This window comes from Phascolarctos cinereus, unplaced genomic scaffold (assembly GCF_003287225.1).
Source record: "Phascolarctos cinereus isolate Bilbo 61053 unplaced genomic scaffold, phaCin_HiC Scaffold_726;HRSCAF=1367, whole genome shotgun sequence".
In the NCBI taxonomy this organism is placed as follows: Eukaryota; Metazoa; Chordata; class Mammalia; order Diprotodontia; family Phascolarctidae; genus Phascolarctos; species Phascolarctos cinereus.
In genome coordinates this window covers 177,530,223-177,543,971 of record NW_027556098.1, presented here as the reverse complement: position 1 = coordinate 177,543,971, position 13,749 = coordinate 177,530,223, and the positions used below count along the sequence as shown (strand labels likewise).

The following is a 13,749-nucleotide window of genomic DNA, read 5'->3' as shown; positions in this document are numbered from 1 at the left end:
GTACTGAAATGGGCTTGTATTTCTGGGGTAAATACGTCAGCTGACGGCTAGAGAGCAGAGGGTCTAAGTTAGAGGGTGCTGAACATCTGAAGTGGTTAACCAAAGTTGGCTACACCGTCCAGTGCAAGGACCCAAAGCGAGAGACTAGAAGAAGCACGCTAAGATACTGGTAAGGTTCAGGTCTCAAGAGCTTCTACTTACTAGCTACCTGACCTTGGCCAGGTTATTTACCTTTTCTGATCCTGTTTCATCCCTTACAATGAAAATAGTATTTGTACTCCCCAGAGCCCAGGGTTGTAGAGAGGATTTAACACGTGGCACAGTAGATGGAGTCAGCGACACCTGAGTTCAAATCCAGACTCAGACACTTACTAGTTGGGTGACCTGGACAAGTCACTTAGCTTCTGTTTGCCTCAGTTTTCTTAACTATAAAATGGGGATGATAATAATAATACCCACCTCCCAGGATACTTGTGAGGACCAGCTGAGATGATATTTGTAAAGCTAAACTTAGCACAGGGACAGGCACATAGTAAGTGCTACATAAATGTTTGTTATTGTTATTTTTTCTTCCCCTTTATTTTATTTTATTTTCTAAAACAAATATACAAAAAGAAAAAGAAACATGTAAACTAAAATATTAAAACTTAAATAAGGGGCAGCTAGGTGGCACAGTGGATAGAGCACTGGTCTTGGATTCAGGAGGACCTGAGTTCAAATCCAGCCTCAGACACATAACACTTACTGGCTGTGTGACCCTAGGCAAGTCACTTAACCCCATTGCCTAACCAAAAAAAAAAAAAAAACTTAAATAAGAAATAGAATAAGAAAATAAGAAATAAGAATAAAAAAGGAAATAAAATAAGAAAAGAAAAAAGCCATGCGCACAGCAGAACATAAGAGTGGATTCAACACATATACCAATAAATTTCCATTTCAAGAAAGCCTACCTAATAGATACTACATGTTGTGCTGAGAGCTATCCATCTTTTCTTTGCTTCCTTGTAAGTTTTCTTTTGTTCTGTGCTATGCACTTTTTACTGTTCTTTTTCCCCCTTCCTTTTCTCCCCACCCGAAGGCTATGATTAAGCATGGATACATTTATATATAGATATATACACACAAATATACACATACATACAAAAAAGATACATACATTTATAAACACTTTCCCTAACAAATTCTACTCCTGATATTTGTTTTATGTTTGCGCATATCCCTTATTTCCTATCCCTCCAGACTCCTCTACTTTATTTCTACACACTAACTTGCCCTCCTATTATTTAACCTACCCCACCTCCAATGATCCCTCCCTTATCCTCCCATTCCCTTTAATCTAAACACCCTTCTATACCCTCTTAACCTAGTCCTTCACCCTATCTGCTAGAGATCCCTCCCTTATCCTCTCCCCCCTTCGTATCCCCTTGTCATTTTATTTCTTCTGAATTTAGAAGACTTTTACACTCTTCTAGATGTTCTAGATATATATGTATTGTTCCCTCTTAAACCCATTCCTGATGAAAGCAGGTTTCTAGAGCTACCAGCCCGCCTCCCTCATTTAATTCCCTTGTGTCAATTTTTCCTCTAGCACCTCATTTGTATATGATAATTACTCGTTTAAGCTGCTCCTAAACAGTTCTACTTTTTGAAGTCATATTATACTCAGGTCTACCTCGATCTTTTTCACAAACTACCCAATTACTAATAACAATCTCAAACATATGTTTTACATTTTACATACATAAAAGAAAAACAGTCTATTGAGTCCCTTGTAATTAGTCTTTGGTATATAACATATTTCTCTTGGCTCTTATATGTCAAATCTTCTATCAAGTTCAGATTTCTTTTTAAGAAAGTCCTGAAAGCCTGACAATTCATTAAATATCCATTTTTTTCCATTGAGGATTATGCTTAACTTTGCTGGGTATATTTTTGGCTAGAACCTCAGTTCTTTTCGTGTGATTCTAATTGTGGCACTGCCACATTTAAATTGTTTATTTTTTCTTGTTGCTCATCATATTTTATCCTTCAGCTGGGGGTTTCAGAATTTGACTATAATATTCATAGGATCTCTTTCAGGTGGCGAGCAGTAGATTTTTTTTTCCTATTTGTTCTTTCCCCTCTTGTTCTAATGCTTCAGGACAATTTTCTTGACAATTTTCTTTAATTATTTCTTGTATTGTTGTATCAAGATTCTTTGTTTGATCATAACTTTCAGGTAGTCTGATTATTCTTATGTTTTTTCTTCTTAATCTGTTCTCCAGATCAATTATTTTTCTTATGAGATGTTTCACATTCTCTTCTATTATTTCATTATTTATATTTTGCTTTATTATTTCTTGATCTCTTACAACTTTGCTGGCTTCCCTTTGCCCAATTCTGATTTTCAAGGAGTCTTTTTTCTTCCTTAAGATTCTGGATCTCCTTTTCTAATTGGTTTTCTAATCTTCTTGCTTTTGTTAGACTGGTCTTTTTTTTTTTTTTAGTTTTTCCTCAATCTCTCTCATTTGATTTTTAAAGTCTCTTTAAAGTTCTTCTATGAATTCTTTTTGAGCAGGTTTGACATTACTCTTTGGGGTAGAAGAGGGTTTCTTTACTTCAGTATCCTTCCCTGAAAATAAACCCTGGTCTTCTCTATTCCCATAGTAATGCTCTATGGTTTGATTCTTTCTCCTTTGACCGTGCATTTTTTTAAAATTTGTAGTAGCTTAATTTTTACAATCATCTCTAGTTCTGGGGTGTGAGAGACAGTGCCTTTGGCTCAGATCTTCAGTTCTCCCCTCTAGCCCGGAACAAGACTTCCAGCCTCCTATAAGTGCCCCCCACCAGAGGCATCTAGCCCCACTGCTTCTGCACTTACCACTCAGGGGCTGGTTCCTTCTCAGCAGAGGTTCCCTCAATCTTCCCCAGCTCAGATGTCCAACTCTCCTCACTGTCAGGGGATGGGCAGGGGGTGTCCTTGTGGCTGGGGCCAAGGCAGCCTCCCAACCCAGCCAACCCCAGGGTTTGCCGCTGGTTCTTTAAGTGGTCCCTAGCCTGGAGGTGTTTACTCTTCACAGGGACCACCCTCAGCCTGGGATTTTTCTTCAGATCTTCTCTGATTGTCCCAGGAGGACCCCTATTGCACTCCTACTCTTATTTACTTTTACCTGCTCTATGTTCGCTCAGAGGCACTATTTTATCTCTTTTGTGGAGGAAAATCTGGAGAGCTTAGAATTTTCTGACCTAGTCCGCCATCTTCCCAGAATGCTCTCCTGTTACTGTTATTATTATAATCATCCTTATCATCCTCATTATTATTTAGGCAAAGCACTTTGTAAACTAGCAAGCGTTCTATAAAGATCAGCTGGTTGTAAGCGCTCCCTTACCTCCACCTCCACAATCCTTTTCATCAGACCAGTCCCCACAGTCATTCTCCGTGTCACATTTCCACCTGTTTGGAATGCAGTGCCCATTTTCACACCGGAACTGGAAGTACCGAGAGCAGTCTGGTGCTTCAGTGGGGTTTTCTAAAGATATCAACCATGAGCAGTAGTCACTTTCCCAGTACATGTTATTCAGAGACCTCAAAGATCTAATTACACCTTTCTTACCCAGAACCCAGTGGCATTTACCAAGGCTATTAGACTCTACAACAGAGACAAAGAAAATCACCCATATAATTCCATAAATTCCACCCCCCTTCTCTCCTCCTCATGAAACTTAATTTCCTAAAATATATCATAACATTTTAAAAGCCATTATCTGAATTTAAAATTATACACATCTGACAAAAAAGAATGGTCTATTGACGAAAATTAACGGTGGTGATATAGCTGTGAATTAGGACACTCGGTACTTTGAAGAGCATTACACTCAAAAAATGAAAAAATATATACATGTGTGTGTGTATACGCATACATATTAAAAAACTTGGTACTTTGAAGAGTATTACACTCAAAAAATGGAAATACATAATATACAATATAATCACACACATATATCATCTCAATATGAGGAGCGCTCAATAGCTTCCAAAGTTTCTCAAGACATGACAGCCCATAAATTGGCTTAGAATTAGCTGTCATTCCTGAAAAAAAAAAAAGTTACATGCCTGAATATGACCAAATGTCATTTCATTTTACTGCTTCCTGAATTAAGGGTAAGATAAGATCAAGGACAGAAAAGTGAACAAGCAGTTTTTTAAAAATTAGCTTACCACAATTAGCTTCATCTGAGTAATCCCCGCAGTCATCCATCCCATCACATTTCCAAATCAAACTAATACAAACTCCATTCTGACACTGAAAACTGAACTGGTCACAAACCTTGTGGAATTCAGGGTCAGGAGCTAACAAAGGAACACGTTAAAACATGAGATAATGATCATTCTTATGCTAAAAAGTTCAGCATAGCAGAACAACATATGGGTAAAAAATGGCCTGAAAACTTCTCAAAGGCTTTTCTGATCTGAAGATTCTATGAAATATATTAACCCCAAGCAAAAAACAAAACAAAACAAAAATAAAAACAAACCACAAACTCTAAACTGTTAGTACTTTGACTACTCTCAACTGAAAGGGCTTATAATGCTTTATATATAATGTCTAGTCTTTTAAGATAGCCCATACTGGATACTTGACAGATCTCTAAGCTGGGTGAATAAACATCCCCAAAGTGGTCTCACCACCCTTCAGCTGTGACAGTCCTTCCACCATTTCAGGATATCACTTCCCTAAGCAGCCCACTTACCACACCCAGCAAAAGCTGCATCCTCATCTGAGCCATCACGACACTGGACAATGCCATCACACACCATGGTGTTCAAGAGACACTGCTCGTGGTTTTTACATACAAAGTCCATGAAACGACTACACAGGGGCTCTGAAAGAATTCACAGACAGAAGGAGACTTCAATTAGGCAAATATCCATTAAACACCTACTATTTGCAAAGTAAGCCCTGTGTCAGACATAGAAACAAACAGTAAGTATAGATAAGACAGTCTCTACCTTTAGAATTCAGTTTAGGTGGGGTAAAAGATAAAACAACATTGCTAAGTAAAATGCACAATAAAAACATTGTTCAAAACAAAGAGCTATAGGAAACCCAAGGGGGGAAAGGCCATTCATTACTAAGGCTTGGGGGAATGAGAGGAGAGAGAGCTTCACAGAGGAGGTGGCATTTCAGTTGGGTTAAAATGGATGGCTTGTAATTCAGGAGGGGAGGGGGCTGGTGGGACTTTGCTACCCAACGTTATTCTGCAATTAACAATGGACACTTCAGGCAAATAGAGCCTTAAGTCAAGGCATTAAAACAACAATTTGGGATTTAAAGGAGTTTGAGGCCACAAAATGTTGCATGTGTGGTCCCTAGCAATACTAGATTAGAACGCAACCAACTCAGGAGCCAGAATCAATGCCCACTGAGACAATTTAGCTGGAACTTCTCTACACCAAGGCCCAAAGGCACATACCCCCTCTGGTGCTGTCTATCTGCCACAGGGATCCAGCAAGAGACTGCCCGAGTAGCTGAAGGTCAATCTGGTTAAAAACTGACACTGAGCAGCAAAATGTTGAGACCACCCGCTCCCAGACACCACGGACACCCCGTCTGTGGTTTCCCCTTGGAAAAGCGCAGCACTCACCACAGTGCTGCTCATCTGAGCCATCTGAGCAGTCATGGAGCCCATCACAGTGTTTGCTGGATGGAATACAGGTACCATTGGGGCAACGGAATCCATTGCACTTCTTCTCTGGAATTTGGTAAAGGAAGAAAAGGAAGAGAAAGAAAAAAAAATCAGTGCCGAGGAGCAGGAAGCCATGAAGCCTGGATCAGATTCTTAAAATAAATAATAAAATGTATGACATAAAATAAATTAAATAAATATTTGTTAAATACAATTGTATGTTAAAATTAATTATGATTACATAATAAATTATATGTAACTATAAATTAAGATTAAATAAAATTATTAAATATAAAATAAATAATAAAAAATTTTGAATAACGATAATAATAGATAGAGATAGAAAGAGTCCTGGGAGGGATTTTAGATACCTTCTAGTCTAATCCCCTCATTTTAGAGATAAGGAAACAGGATCATACTGGGAGGAAAGAGCCAAGGCTCCTACACAGGGGAAAACCCCCTTTATAATTTCATTAGAGCACTGTGCCATCTATCTTCTCAACAATCACGTGAGGTAAGGAGAACAGGTTCCTAAACACAGGCCACCATCTAACCCTTATCCCTGCTATTAATCTTTGAAAAAAAAAAAAAGTAGGAACCAAACAGCAAGAGTTTAAAGGATGTGCTGAAGCAAGGCACTGAAAATTTGTAGAGAAACAAAAGCAGGGCCCTCAATTCCCACATCCAGGTCCGTCAATCTTGCCAAAAGAGCACTGCCTCTAGATCACAGCCAGGCGCAGTGATTCAAAGTGAGCACGGACCCACCCTGGTCTCTGAGTCCCAAGGACGCAGTCTCACAAGTATAACCAGGAGGAACAATGCGCAGTCAAGGCATCCCTTCTAGAAAAGCAACCAACCAAAAGAAATGTTCCCGAGTCCTCCAAGCTGGCTCACTTAAAACTCTGAGGCGTGCAGTAGCTTCCCCAGCTCAGTGGGAATCTCTTGGTGAAGAATGATGGCATTTCCCATCCCGAAGCCTCAACTCGCTTCTCCTTTCTAGGGGAGACTGAAGGTCAGGCGCTGGGTCAGAGGCATCTGCACTCACCACAGTTGATGGGGTCCTCATCAGAACCATCCTGGCAATCGGCATCTCCGTCACACGCCCACCTCTGAGGGATACAGTGCCCATTGCGGCACTGGAAGCTGGAGGCCTCACAGGTGTGGAAGATGGCTAAAAACAAAACAGAAAGAGACAGCATCACCACAACTGCCCCTTCTCTCTCCCCCACCAACCACTGAGGAGAGGTGAGTGCTGCCTGGTCCTTAACACTGAAGGAGGAGGTCTGTCCTAGCTCTAGGCAGGACCTAGAAAGCTGGGAAAGGCTGGTTTCTAAGCTCAGTGGGTGCACCTTGATGAATGGTCTGGCACTTCTAATGACTACCTTTCAACAACTTCTAAAATTCACTGCAGAATCATCATGAAGCTCTATATACAAAAGTTAAAGAAAGTGACCTTCCCCCAACTGACTGAAGCATGGTTGGGAAAAGACAAATACCTCTGGTGTGTGTCACACAGACAAACCCTCTCTCTCTCTCTCTCTCTCTCTCTCTCTCTCTCTCTCTCTCTCTCTCTCTCTCTCTCTCTCTCTCCTCTCACTCTCTCTCTTTCCAGAGCCTTATAACATATGCTTTACAGAAGCAGTTGTTTCCTCTTTCTTTGAATTGGTCACATTTATTTTCATCTGCACATGCCCAAAGATCTTTGCTATAAGCATAATGGTAACCAGAGCAAGACAGGACAACTCGACGTGAATTCTATTCTAGTCTATTTGACATTTTGTTATAGAAAGGTAACATTACAGTCAGTGTTCAAATTTCCTCCCTCTAATACTTATTAGTTTTGCAACTCTGGGAAAGTCACTTAATCTCTCAGGGTCCCAGGCAACTTTCTAAGCCTGTATATTGATGTCCATCTAAATTGGTAGAGGGAGATTCCATACCAGGGGTTCCCTTCAAGAATGAAATTAAAGACCTATCTCACTACAACCAAACAAAATAAAAATGATAATAACAATAATAACAATGTCTTGTTTCCCATCTGTAAGTCCTGTGTCCCCAAAAAGAATATAAACTCTCAACGTCATAAACCATTAATGATTTTTCAAAACTGCTGTTGAGGATTTTATGTTTTTACTCCCTAAAATAGTGATACAGAAACAGCAGGTGTTCAATATATATCTGATAACTTAGTGATACTTCCTCCTAAATAAGAGAATTCCTTCATTTATTCTCACTACAACTCTATAGGGTAAAGCTGTCTGCTTCAGAGGTGAAAAAACTGAAAACCAGAGAGTGGCTTACTCAAGGTCACACAGCAAGTGGGCCCCAGAAATAAAACTATATCCTAGATATAATGATCCCAGAAGACTGGGCCCCCTCTACCAGCTTAAATTAAAAAGAGAGGAAGACTAGAATTAAAAGCAAAAGAAGAGGTGATTGAAACTATGGCCCTGGGCTGTAAGAGAACACCAGTGGTTTAAAGAGATTATTCCAAATCTCTGGTTCATAGGGTGAAATTTCTGCAGGGCACTAAAGAGTGCTGCTGCTGCCTGCCTGCTTCATCTGATTTTCTCTTTCTCCACTTGGGCAGAAAGTTGTTTATACCTGTTTCCTAAGGAAGAGGGAAGGGAAGGGGAAGGAAAGAGAGAAATGGGCGGAGAGTGGGAAGGGGGGGAGAGAGCCAGAGAAAGACAGAGAAAAGAATCAAGGGAGAGAGAGAGAAGACAGAGAAAGAGAGAAAAAAGAGAGAGAGATGGAGGAAGGGAGAAAAAGCAACTGGGGAAGGGAGAGAGGGAGGGGAAGAGAGGGGGACAGAGAGAGACTGTGTTATAGAGAGTAACAGGTGCTTTTCTTACTAAATCAAGGTAAGCAACAATAAGCTATTCATATTAATTCAGTGGCTCAACTGATGCTGCAGGATGCCAACTTAACTCAAGTCTATTCTAAAGATAATTTAAAATGCAAAGAGAGGTAGTGTGGCATTGTGAGTAAAATGCTGGACTTGAGATCATAAGGACCTGAGTTCAAGTCCATTCTTTATCTGTGCAACTACAGACAAGTTACAACCTCTCTGTGGCCCAGACAACTCTTTAAAATTAAAGTAAGGGGCAGCTAGGTGACACAGTGGACAGAGTACTGACTCTGGGGTCAGGAGGACCTGAGTTCAAATCCGGCCTCAGACACATAACATGCACTAGCTGTGTGACCTTAGGCAAGTCACTTACCCCCACTGCCTAGCCCCCACCCCCCAAAAAAAGACTAGAATAAGAGACAGCATTTATAAAGCACTTTTATGGTTTGCAAAGTGCTTTAAGAGGTCCTTGACATCATGAAGTTAAAACAAAAATGTTCTGATTTTCTAAATCACTTTAAAACAAGTGGCATTTCCATCCTCATCTTCTTGCCATATCTCCTACAAGACTGCTTCACATGGCAGTGTGCAAATAAATTGACTAGAGGATATAATATGTTACCATCACTGGTACTTACAATCCATTAGGTATCTTTTAAAAATGCATTTATCTCCAGGAAGGGGAATAAATGTTATCTGTCATGGTACATGAGGTATTACCCTAGGAACAGTGATTCTTTTACATGATTTTAATTTATTAATTTAACATGTCTAATAACCTTTTCAAATGCCTCATCACATTTTTCTCTTCTTTCACGAACAAGCTGCTACTAGTGCTAGGATGACTCCATGTCAACTAGCAGGCATTTTCCAGGGCTTTGTTTTGTTTTAAACTAAAAAAAAAAAATTGGGGGGGGGTGAGGCAATCAGAGTTAAATGACTTGCCCGGGGTGATACAGCTAGTGTCTGAGGCCAGATTTGAATTCAGTTCCTCCAGACTCCAGGGCTGGTGACCTATGGCACCACCTACATGCCCCTAGACAAAAAATTCTAATCTGCTCCTTGTTTAGCCTTTCCACGGCATCTGGTAAATGAAAAACATCTGGCTAAGTGTCACTGGTATCTTCAAATGGTAGCTCTGAAACTCTATAAGGAGTGTCTATCACTGTCATCTCCAGTTCATAACCACAGAAGCTGGAGAGCTAGAAAGGGCATATGTACTAAGACTTCTATTACACAATCTCATCTGGGCCTTCCCTCAGAGCAGCAAGACAATCCTTTTGACACTTTTTGACTTCCTAGGCCTCCTTCAAGGCTCATCTCCTTATGCATCTTATGCAAGATGCCTTTCCCAGTGTCTCTTCCTAATTCCACCCCACTCCCCCACTGCAAGTATCTTCTCTCTGAGGTTACTTTCCAATATTTTCTTTCTCTCTCTCCCTCCCCTTCTCCTTATATATACATACACATATGTGTATGCATATTGTGTATATGTATATGTGTATGCATATTGTGTATATGTTTTGTGTGTAACTAAATCTATACACACATATTTATTATATATATTTATATGCTGCAATATACATATATGCAATATACATATATATGTGTATATATACATTTTTGTGTGTATATAAAATGTGTGGGTATCTTAAATATCCTTAGTCATTCTCATATTGCCTCCCCCATGAGAATGTGAGCTCCTTAAGGGCAAAGCTGTGTTTTTGCCTTTTTTTATGTTCCCAGAGCTTACCACAGTGCCTGGGCAAATAAGAAATGCTTAAAAAAATGCTTGTTTACTATTGTTTAAGTGATTTAGAGGCATAGACTGGACAACACCCCACTCTAGAGATTTTCTATTAGTTTATATTCCTTCCCTTATTTTTTTATTGCACTTTGAATGATACTCCAGAGGTAGCCAAGGTTGAGACTAAATTAGGTTAAAGGTATCTGGCAAGACTAGGTAGAAAGAGTCAATGTGTATGGAAAGATGAAAAATACCCCTGAGAGCGGCAAGGAGTGTATTCTGGAAAAACAATGCCAGAGCTGGAAAGGGCCTGAGAGATAACTTAATTCAATGCCCTGGTTTTATGGATGAAGAAACTGAGGTCCTGAGAGGTATAATGATTTTCCCAACAGCACACAGCTAGTTAGGGGTTTTCCTGATTCTTAATCCAGATCGCTCTCTGCTCCATCATGTTGCCAGAGTGGTCAAGATAAAATTCACAGAATGGGAGCATTAGAGTGTCTAATATAGCCTATTATCTAATGAGTCACTCTTTGACCCTGGGTAAATCTTTCCTGCCTCAGCAGCTGATTAACAGCAAATGAGGTTTCACGATTAGTCAAACACGAGCAGGGCCTTTTTTCTCTCCAGATGAATTATGACAATGAAAAGAAAGTATGGCCTCACTGCCTCCATAAGGTTCAATTGTTTAAAAGTGCACAAGGGCTAAGGCTAACTGAAGGTCAGCCCGTCCTGACCTATTTTTCTTTGGCTATTTGGTTACAGCTTAACTTCTTGTAGGAAATGGAAAGTCATGTGCACACATCTTAATGAGCTCCCATCTGACCTCAGACTATTTCAGGAAGAAGGAGAGAGAGAGAGAATTCTCTTAGAAAAGTTTGGAAAGGCAGCTCCTAGAACAAGGCTTCAGTTGAGGGAGGCAAGAGCCATGCATTCCCTCTATCAGCACTGCCAGAAAAGAAAGAGGGGGAGGTGGGGTGTAGATGGCAAGCCCCACCCTGAGAAATGAAGTCATTAATTCACTTCGTAGCACAGGCATGTGCGCTGAAACATAAGCCTGAATGATATGGTGATGTTAACAAGATATTCAATCATCCTACAATTTGCAAACAGAAATGCCCTGCGGCTTCCCACTAATTTACACACTGGTCACATATCCAAACAGGGGCTTCCTAATGATGGTCATGCCTTGAAGAGCTTGACAGTGGTTCCATCCTGGAGCTTGTTTTCTTCACCCTGCTGTGAGCCCAGATACACATAGAGAGTCTATGCTGCAGGTCCTGGCCTGCCAGCCAGCCCACTTTATGGCAAAACATTCTGGTGAATTCCAAGATGTGAAACTTGTAGAGATGCAGCAGCAGCAGCAGCAGCAGCAGAGGCAGCAACAGCAATGGGAAGTTAGTTGAACTCAGCCAGATTCTCCTGGTCAGGCACTTTAGGAGAGTCCACTGACTCTTACAGGCCAAAAAGCCAAAACTAAACTGACTACATTAATGAATGGAAGCAGAGTCAACAAGGCTGAGAATTTACCATGTACACAGCCCTGCACTAATCACAATAGAGAGATGCTTCTACAAAGAAGCACCAGATAAGGTTCTAGTCCAAAAGGAGATAAATCCAAAACACTGAATAATCCTAAGCCACTGGCATGTAAATTTCAGGTATATTACATAATGAACATGTAGGGACTTTGTACTTGTACTTCTAAGGAGGACAAGCATTTCCCAGTTCCCATTTATGTTTTCAGTTACATAAAAATTAAAATTAATTGGGATTCTCTTAGTCCCCTGGAGCTGGGCAGGATGGCAAGGCTACTCAGGTATCCTAGAAGGTGTGGAAAGGCTGAATTTTAAAGTTGTCTTAATACACAAAGTGGGTAATCCAGATGCATTTAGATGATAACTGATGCTATCACCTAATGAGAGGTGATTGATAATCATAGGTGATGATAATAATCACCTAATTCTGTTTGAATTAGCAGAACTCTCTTACAGTGTTTAATGTTTACACATACACACACGTACAAATGTTTAAATTTCACATTCTGGAATACACAACCTAGTCCTGGGGTGGGGGAACCTGAGGCCTCGAGGTTCCCCCACCGGAGTCCTAGTCTCTCTGTTCTACTTTTTTTTTCCCCTTGAGGGGGAAAGGAGAGAGAATAAGCCTTTTGAACCACTGACAAACAAGGCCATCCACGGGTCCTTGGTTCCACGAGCCACTCACCTGTACAGTTGGCTTCATCAGACCAGTCCCTGCAGTCATTGTCCCCGTCACACACCCAGGAGGAGCGGATGCACATTCCTGAGGTGCAGTTGAATTCATCACTTCGACACTGGTGAGCTTCTAAAGGGGAGTGAGCAGGACAACGAAATGAGAACAATAATAATCCCTGATCAGGTCAGACTAATGAACCCCATACTAATTCTTTTGTCTCTGAGAGAGGTTCCATTAGAGCACAGTTCTTCTTCATGATGCGTTCAAGATGAACGTAACCTTTTCTAATTCCTCAAGAAAACTCCATTACAGGATCTATTCTCTGTGAGTTTATACAAATTTGTCTTGAAATTATTTACTGTCTGTATCACTTAAGGGCAATGCACTCCCTGCTATTAAAAAAAGGGCTGATAAGCTGGGGGCCTTTGTTACCAAATAGCAGGATGCCACTATGTGTCAGGAATGTGGAAGGAAGAAGGGGAGGGGGTGTCAAGCATGGGTCCCTGCCCTACTGCTTCTTAGGGTATCGCTTTTCACCTGTATTGTCTAACAGGAGATACTTCAAGAACAAGTGGATTAGAAGACAATGTTGTCCTCTTCAGGAATCATCAATACAACTGTGCTTGTAAAGATCCACCTGGATATTGTGATGTCAACTACAACAAGCTGGGGGGGTGATATACAATCTCTGCCCTCAAGGTGCTTCAGAAAGAGAAATATTCTTCCCCCAAAGTTACCTTGGATAGGGGAACCTAACCAGGGGGAGAAAGCTGTGACCAAACAAAAGTGGAGGGCAGTACAGACAGTAAAAGGGAAAGAACAATGCAGAGTCCCTTCAAGGCAGACTAGGTATACTATGACTGAGGATTGTTTTTTTAAACATGTTACTGTGTCCAGTTGGGGTGCCGGGGAATGAGGTGAGGCCTCACAGATATATTAGAGTGCTGCTTAGTTCCTCATTCACTCCCAGGTACTTAGTATGTATTGTGCATTTACCTGTGTTCCTGCTGTTCTCTTCAAATAGGATATAAGTTCCCTGAGGGAAAAGACTATTTCACTTTCTGTTTTGCATCTCCAACCCTTTGCATACTGTCAGGGGTAGAGAGGACCTGAGGCCTCGAATAAACACTTACTGAATTCTGTATATACAGATTATATACACTAATACTTCTACACACTGTAGGTAGAATAATTGCACTACAGTAGACTCTGCAAATATCCTATTGCAGTGACCCTGCTAAGGCAAGATGAGGAGGTGGGAAGAGGT

At 40.7% G+C, this 13,749-nt stretch overlaps 1 protein-coding gene across 1 annotated transcript in view; it reads right to left on the bottom strand.

The window, feature by feature from the left end:
• SORL1 (sortilin related receptor 1) overlaps positions 1-13,749 on the bottom strand; it is a 213,393-nt gene that overhangs the window by 42,691 nt on the left and 156,953 nt on the right. Inside the window, 6 exon segments of the mRNA XM_020984875.2 lie at positions 3,369-3,509; positions 4,199-4,330; positions 4,732-4,863; positions 5,626-5,733; positions 6,713-6,838; positions 12,492-12,611. Coding sequence (XP_020840534.1) covers positions 3,369-3,509; positions 4,199-4,330; positions 4,732-4,863; positions 5,626-5,733; positions 6,713-6,838; positions 12,492-12,611 — 759 coding nt within the window.